The sequence below is a fragment of the Talpa occidentalis genome, unplaced genomic scaffold (assembly GCF_014898055.3).
Source record: "Talpa occidentalis isolate TD23 unplaced genomic scaffold, MPIMG_talOcc4v2.1 talOcc4.16, whole genome shotgun sequence".
NCBI classification, from domain to species: domain Eukaryota; kingdom Metazoa; phylum Chordata; class Mammalia; order Eulipotyphla; family Talpidae; genus Talpa; species Talpa occidentalis.
This window is the reverse complement of record NW_023601653.1, coordinates 4561806-4570114: the sequence shown is the minus strand read 5'-3', so window position 1 is coordinate 4570114 and position 8309 is coordinate 4561806. Positions and strand designations below refer to the sequence as shown.

The 8309-nt window shown below is 42.9% G+C and overlaps 1 protein-coding gene across 3 annotated transcripts in view; it reads right to left on the bottom strand.

The window, feature by feature from the left end:
- Positions 1 to 482: 482 nt before the first annotated feature.
- Positions 483 to 8309, bottom strand: part of ENTHD1 (ENTH domain containing 1) — an 80620-nt gene continuing 72793 nt past the window's right edge. For all 3 annotated transcript variants that reach the window (XM_037515212.2, XM_037515211.1, XM_054696025.1), the window contains exon 7: positions 483 to 1525. In XM_037515212.2, the coding sequence (XP_037371109.1) occupies positions 933 to 1525 (593 nt within the window). In that variant the 3' untranslated portion in view covers positions 483 to 932. The remainder of the gene's footprint in view (positions 1526 to 8309) is intronic.

Here is an 8309-nt window from a genome sequence, read left to right as displayed (position 1 = left end):
AAACCATTCTTAATAGCTGGTTAGGAAGAATATGCTCTGGTTTACTTATTATTCTTATTAGGAATTCTATACTAGCTTGCTTGGTATTTCTAGAAAAAGTATGCTTGAAAATATTTGCAAGAAATACTAATCAATGAAACTACTGAAGATTTTAAAAGAACCAAGTATAATTACAGAAATGCAAAATACATTAACTATCTTTAAACACAGAGAATTAAAAACCCAATGGGGAGATTTAACAACAGATTAGACACAGGTGAAGGCTGTCTTAGTGAATTAAGAAGCTACACATATGATGAACAACATCAAATTTGTATTCTTTTTTTTTTTAATTTGTATTCTAAAATAGAAAAAAGAGTATGCATTTAAGTATATTTGGCTATATACATTAACAATAAAAACACCTGTTCCATGTCCACTCGTCGCAACTCCAGCCAACTGCGGCAACCACAAGATTTGCAGAACCTGAGACTTGATCTGAACACACGTGAAACCAGTACCCTCAATCCTCCTAAGCCAGACAAAGGCTGCTAACAATGGAGCCCCAGAAGGCCGAAAAACACATGACTTCTTACTGCCATATACTTATCTAAAAGTTCTAGAATAATCATTTGCTGTCTGAGGTCTTATCATAATGCTCATTAATGCTTAATGTATTTGACGTAAAGTACTGAGCATGGAAGAATGAAATTCTCTTGAGTTTCTAATGACCCAATATCTAATATGGTCAAAGGTGATACCTTTTCTCATTAAAAAAATAAACCACGCAAATGAATGCAGTGGTTTGAAAAATATTACTAACCCTGACAAGGGAAAAAATGCAACCATCATCCTACTTTTGGCATAGTAATGGGAAACTATGACTAGTGAACTGCTTTGTCTTTGGGAAGTGGAACCACGTGAGTTTGGTCAAAAAATGGCTGTGGAGATGGTTAGGTTTCATCTGAGTTCCCCTCAGCCGGCCGGGAAAATGGTAGAGCTTGGCTTCTCTGTGGACTGTGCCCCCTCATGCTTACCAGGTGGCTACTTATGACGTTAAGTTCTCGGATCACCGTGCTCAGATCTTCGTGTAACTTGACTACGGCATTTTTTACCTCCCCTAGGAGAATGTTAGTGGAATAGTTTGCTTCAGACACTCGAGGTAGGCCTCTGGTGGTCTGAAAACTGGAACAGGACATAGAAGTAAAGTGATCTATGTTTTTGGTGGGAAACTCTACCCAATCACTGCTGGACACACCACTGGGCTGTTTAGTAGAATCGGAGTTATCCGGAAGAATATCCAGTAGGCTGAGGCCGTCATTATCTTCATCAGACAACTCGGGGGCCCCAGGAATACAGGGGGGATGGGCCCCGGCTGCCTTTTCGCTCTCTTTAAAGGAGGCCGAAGAAGTCTGCGCGTGGGACAGAGTCCAGAAGGAAGGTCTGGCCAAAATGGGGGGTAAGAGACGAGCAGACTTGTCGGAAGAGGCTGAATCAGGAGATGACACAGGTATAGTAGAAAAGGAGGGTGTGCCCTCAGGGGCAGCTGGAAGGAAAACACACAAGTGAGAGATCAGGCAACATAGGAATGAGAGTAACAGCTAAACACATCTTACAATGTAAATTGCTAACAACATAAATAATTAGAATTTTATATGTTAAATGTTCACAGTAAACCCAAAGCAGGAAACAGAGAAACCTAAAGATGTTATATATTGATAGTATATATCAATAATACCGTGGAAATCAAACTAAAATAGAATGATCAATATTCATCTTCACTCTCCAGCCTCCCCCAACATATTTTTACTCAGCGCGAGCACAAAAGTGAAGTATCACATCCTATTCACTGACTGCCAGCACTTTCACTTGACATTTAAAGTAGAAAATTCAGAGGAACCTGTAACTTGGATTCCTTCATTTTTATTTTCCCACAGAGACTATTATGGCACAACGAACAAGCAACTACAAATACCCCAAACTTGTGAGACCAAGCTTATTCTCTCAATGGTGAAATACAGTCAAGATTGAAATCCAACCCACCCTAGATCCGGAACACTCTAGTATACGTAAAAAAATTCCTTTTTTCACCAAGAAACTTTATTTTCCATAAAAAAATATTTGATAACATTTTGCTTCCTTTTAGGTAAAGTCATATTAAATGTCCCAAAGTGTGTTCTGGGGAACACTGGGGTTAAGATGTGAAAAGAGATGTTCTGTAACCACAGGGCTGGCAAGTCAAATAAGGTCAGGCGGGTGTGCACAGTGCCCAGAAGAGATGAACAATGTCCACCAGCACCTCGAGAGTTCTGAGAAACCCATGGTAATTTATTCAAGTGTTTCCCACACTTCCTTGCACACAGAACCTTTGTTCTCTCCTTGAATGTCTATTTCTATTCATTTATGTATTAGGCAGCACAAACTGGTGAAATCCAGTTCTAAAGTCTCTGCAACTATTCTGGACTTGCTACTTACAATAAAAACAAAAACTGAAACATAATCACCATAAATCACAGAACAGGGAAATTAATGTTTCCACTTTTGCACCCATGACTTAGCTTCCTATTTTGTTTTGTTTTACACATTCCTTCCAAACTACATTGGACTTCCTGTAAAAAGGGCAGCCGGGCAGGTGGCTTCTATTTTCTGCTTCAAAGCGCTGAAGGTCTACCTCCAGTCCTCAGGAGAAATTCCAATCACAGAACTTTTTGGGGGTGAAATGAATACTCTCAGCTCATGCAGTAGCAGGACACGAAAAGGAGAATGGGAGGTCCATCAGCGCATGGTCAGGACAAGACTGTACCCCAAGGTCCAGGCCTGGCTGATCCAGACCCATGCCAAGGCAACAGTGTGAAAGCTGTTCCTGCACGATCACCTGTGTTGGTGGCTCTCCTGTTTCCTGTACCCCACGTCTCGTTCTTTCTTGGCTTACCCCCATTTTGGACTAGCACAATATCCAGCAGTTTCTTGAAGAAGGATGCATGCGATATGTTTTGAGAGCTGGAAGGTCTAGAAATGTCTGTATTCTACTTTATGTTTAGTGATAGATTGGTTAGAAAAAGAATTCTAGGTTGGAAATACTTTTCCTTCAGAATTTTGAAGGTTAAAGTCTTGATTCCAGTATTGCTGCTCAGGAGTGAGAACCACTCTAATTCTTATTCGTTGCATAGAACCTGTATAGAACCTGACTGTCTTTGAAGTATTATAGAATTTCACCTTTATCCCCAGGTTCTGAGATGTTTCCTTATGTCCTGAGTGGGACTATTTTCATTCATGGAGATCAACTGAGTTTTAATTAGGCAATTCATTTAGAACACCTGCAACTTCAGGAAGTTTACTTGAATGACATCCTCTCTGTGTTTTCTCTGTTGTCTTTCTGAGCAGTCTCTGGACCAGCGCTCTGACCTTCCTCTTTCTCTCTCCCCCTTCTGCTTTTCTCCCTTGGAGATTTTTGTCAACTTTAGCTTCCAATATTACCATTGAGTTGTTAACTTTTGCTAGTATGTTTTTCATGCTCAAGAGTCTTTTTTTTTTTTTTTTTGTTCTCAGTATTCTTTTTTAGTACCCTGTTCTTGTTTCATGGGTACAGCATATTATCTTTCATTTCAGCATTCCACGTTAGAAGTGTTTTTTCCCAGCTGTGTAGTATACTCTTTGCTGTCTGCCTATGACAGCAAAGAATGGAGAGAGTGTTGGACTTGTCAGCTTTGGGCCTCGGTGTACAGTCATTTGTGTGGGTCATTTGTTGGGGAACCAGTCAGGTTAGTATCTTAAGATTTTCCCTCTAAGGGGGCTAGAGTCTTGTGAGACTAGTTTTCCTATCTCTTGCCTAGAGGGTAAAGATCTACCTCCCAGTGTGCTGGGAGTCTGTAGGGAAAGGAGTTGGGGTCCTCAGCATTAAAATTTGGTGTTAGTCACTTAACCCTTTAGTGGTTGTTATTGCATCCTCACACTCGGTTCTCCCTAACATCTCCTTTCAGAGATCCATGTACTGTCTCCAGAAAAACAACTCTCAGGGCGTCTGCAGAGGTTGTGAGAGCTGGTGGGTATTCAGGGCATTGTTCAAATGTTTGGCAACAAGGAGACGTCTAAGGATTTATCTGCTTTTCCAATAACTACTCTCTGGTTCTTTTCTGCTTCTCTTTACGCAGCTCCCCCCCCACCCCAATAATAACACACACAGTAGGTTTTCTAACCCCACTTTAAATATGCGGCAAGGGAATCTCAATGCACCTAAAAACCTTTCCCAACATCACAAGGCTAAAAAGGCACAGAAATGAGACAAATTCAAGACTCTTATGCCAAACACAGAATCTAAACCACCATGTGCTATGTCCACTCATTCTGCTACATGAACATTGTTTTTAGTCTATTACAGAACTAAGTGAGTTGAAAAGGCAGGCACACAGGGTGGTGTGGGTATTTGACACTTTCTCTCTAAGGACTGGCTGTTGAATATGCACATCTCTACCCAGAAAGGGCTAGTGGGCAAAAGGGTGAGAGGCTCTTTATAATTAGTGAATAGTCACAAAACAGTGATCTTTATCTTCCTTTCCTCACAATGTGCATCAGTTAGAAGTGGAGTTAACAGGTGAAAATTACAGGAAAACAGCATTTAGCTCAATTAAAGAAAGAAAACTTTCTAATAGTCATGCTTCTCCACCCATGAAATTGATTCAAGCATTTCAGAAAACTGCTTTGGGAAGCGGTGAGTTTCTGGCTGTTTATGGAGCTCCTGCATGCCCTGAGTGACTGTTGCACAGCCACGTTCAGGCTCCACGCCACAGCTGACCTGACTGCATGTCCCTGATGAGACTCAAAGATTCCAGGACCCAAGACATACCTGTTAGCGTACTAGGAGACAATTCTAGAAATAGTTGGTCAGAAAGAATGATTTAATAAACATTTCAGTAGGCCAGAAGGAAAATACTATGTGAATCAGCTAACCATGGAGTGTTATCTTAAATCTTTAAAGATAACAGAGGTAGGTCAGTCCCATCTAAAGGTAATTAAAATACTTGGCGTTTAAACTTTATGCCAGTGGTTCTCAAAGTGTGGTCCCTGCACCACCACCAGCAGCACCACCTGAGAATTTGCTAGAAATCAACTTCTTGGGCCCACACCACCCTGCTCTCCAGAACAGGAGATTCAGAAACTGGGGGCTGGACTCAGAAACAGAGTTTTAAAAAACCTCCAGGTGTTTCTGATGCATGCTGAAGATTGCAAACTGCTGTTTATGCCCCGTCCTCAGGCTATGCAACCCCACTGCTGACTAACAGCTTATCACTGTTGATAGTTTTCTCAGCTTTGGTTCACAGGCGACATGATGCTTTTACTCATAAAAAGCCACTTCATCGCTAATTGCTGCGCACCAATTTACTTTTGTTTTCAAACACTCCACAGCTGTACCAGACGCACTTCAAGGCCACCTCCCGGCCCCGTACAGTCACCCTGGCTCATGACAGAAGTTATTCGAGTATCACATCAACATTCATCCTCTTCATACAGAGCTGCAAGGCAGCAAATACTGCAAATAAGCTGCAATAAGTAGCTGTATTTTAACATCTCATTCTGTGATACATGCACGCCAATTAATGTGGCAATTGCCTGAAGATTAGCAGAGATAAAATTATTCCAAATGCTGACGTGTTATCTTTAGCTTTTCATATTCATGAATAACTTTGGATTGGTTAATTATTATATTACAACTTTAAATTTAGAAAAGATTTAGATGAACTGTGCTGCAAAAATAAAATGACAAATACAGCTCTGAAACTATTTTAAAAGTCTCCTTAGCTGTAAATGTAAATTTTTCTGTAAAGAGTGGGTCCCTGGTCATCTAAACACTTTAAGCAGGGATTATTGTAAAGCAGGGATTTGTTTCTCATTCTCTGATTCATCTCTTTCAATCTTCCTACTGCTACAAAATGGCTGCTAACTATGCACATGAATTAAAATATTCTGATTTGGTTCTGTGGTTAGAAATGTAGTATTTATAAATGTTCACAGCAGAATTAGTCACCATAGCTAGAAGTAGAAAGAACTCAAATGCCCACCAAGGGAATACTATTCAGTCTTGAAAAGGAGTGAACTACTGACACCTGTTACATGGATGAACCTTGAGAGCATTATGCTAAGTGAAAGAAGGCAGACACAAATGAGCACTGTTTTCAGGATTCCGTCATATGAAATGTCCAGAATAGGCAAATTCAGACGACAGTATATTGGTGGTTGTCTGGAGCTGGGGAAAGTAACTATTAAAGGGCACAGGACTTTTGGGGGCAATTAAAAATGTTCTAGAATTAGTGGTGATGGTTGCAGAGTTCTGAAAATATAGTAAAAAAAAAAACCCTAAATACTAAGCTTTTAAAAGGAGCATTATATGGTATATGAATTAGATCTCAATTTTTTTTAAAATATTTATCTATTTATTTATACAAGCACTGGGTACAGTTAGAAGCACGGGAGGGTGAGAGAATTCACCAGAGCCAGAGCAGAGAGCAGAGCAGGCAGACTGACAAGGTACACTGCTGAGGGGAGCAGCGGGTGGCAGGAGAGGTCTGCGCGCCATGTGGGACCCTCGCCCGGTGGCCGGGGATCGAACCGGTGCTGCAGAGGTTGTGGGCAGCTTCGCAACCCAGCGCTCAACCGCTGCGCCATGGGGGGGCCCAGATCTCAATTTTTTTTAATGTAACATTTGAGTTTTTATTTTTAGTGTCATTATTACAAATATGCTAAATAAAAGAAACAGACCTAGGAATAACAGAGTTAGAGAGAAATGCTAAGTCTGCCTCTAAATTTTACTGGGAAAACTGGGTTATTAAAGATGAGTTTTTTCACTTACCAATGAAATAGAAACCTGGTTCACTAAATTAAAAAATCCAATCAGTGTCTGCAAAAGAGCAGGCAGAGCAGTGTAGCTGGAGGAGCTGCTGGGACCAAGGCTGGGGTGCAGAGTGGGTGCTGCCCTGCTTCCTCCCCACCCTCAGTGTGATCAGGCTCCTTCAAAGCTGCTGTAGGGGCAGGAATGACATGGAGCGGGTTTTCTAGGATCCAGCAGACCGGGTAAAGGAGGAGTCAGAGTCCTCAGTGGTTTTTGCAGGTTTTTTATTGGGATTTACCCAGTACACGGCAGGCAGGGGTGCTGGGGGGCCGGGAGGCTGGCAGGCCTCCCAGCCCCAGCAAGCCTTCACTCTCTCTGGGCTCTCTGGCCTTCTTTGCTTCTCTCAGCTTCTGCTGCTTCTGTCTCAGCTTCTCTTTCGGCTTCTACTGGCGTCCCCATGACGCCGCCCTTAAAAGCCCAGTCTCAGCCCAGGTGAATCCCATCTACCTAGGCCCACACCCTACTCCAGGTGCCGCCATCAGGCGTGCATTCAGGACCACGAGGATCCATCATCCAGCCTGATGGCGGGAGGGCAGAAAAGCCTGACATTTTTTCCTTACCCTACAGCTGCTCTCTGCACCTTGTCCCCCCAACCAGCCTGGTCAAAAGGGGTAGCAGAGACAGTCTGCAGGATGTTTTCTATCCTTTCTCCCATTTCTTCTAGGGAGACTGCTAATTGTTCTGGCTCTAAAACCTCTTAGAGGGGCCTCCCCGGTGGCGCAGCGGTTGAGCGCTGGGTTGCGAAGCTGCCCGCGGCCTCTGCGGCGCCGGTTCGATCCCCGGCTGCTCCCCGGCCACCGGCGGAGGATCCCACATGGCGCGCAGACCTCTCCTGCCGCCCGCTGCTCCCCTCAGCAGTGTACTTCGGTCCCTCTGCCTGCTCTGCTCCCCGCTCTGGCTCTGGTGAATTCTCTCACCCTCCCGCGCTTCTGACTGTACCCAGTGCATGTATAAACAAAACAAACAAACAAAATAAATAAATAAAACATGCCTCTATAAAAAAAAATAAAAAGATTAAAAAAAAAAAATAAAAAAATAAAACCTCTTAGAGACAAAAAGAAAGGCCAAGGAGTGTGTGTGTGTTCTTTCCTAGCAAAGAGCTCCACAGAAAAAGGCTCTCTGGTCTCCACAACAGCTATGCTGAAGTCCAGAGCAACAAAACGGGACAGAGATAGGAAGAAGCCAGGAAACGCGCTCTCTGCTACCCCAACATGGCCAAGCACAGAAGAGATTTTTTTCTTAAAAAAAAAATGAGAAAGTCGAGTTGGGTGCCCGCACTCATGCTAACTGTGGCTTATGAAGGCTGCTGCCTCCAGGTCTGGCTTCTGAACACCCACCGGCAGCTTTCTTCTCTTGTAGTGTGCATGATGAAACACCCGATGACCTAAGGGAATAGTCTGAGCTACTGATAAATGACTTGCGATTTAAAGGAGGAGAGAGAATGGGC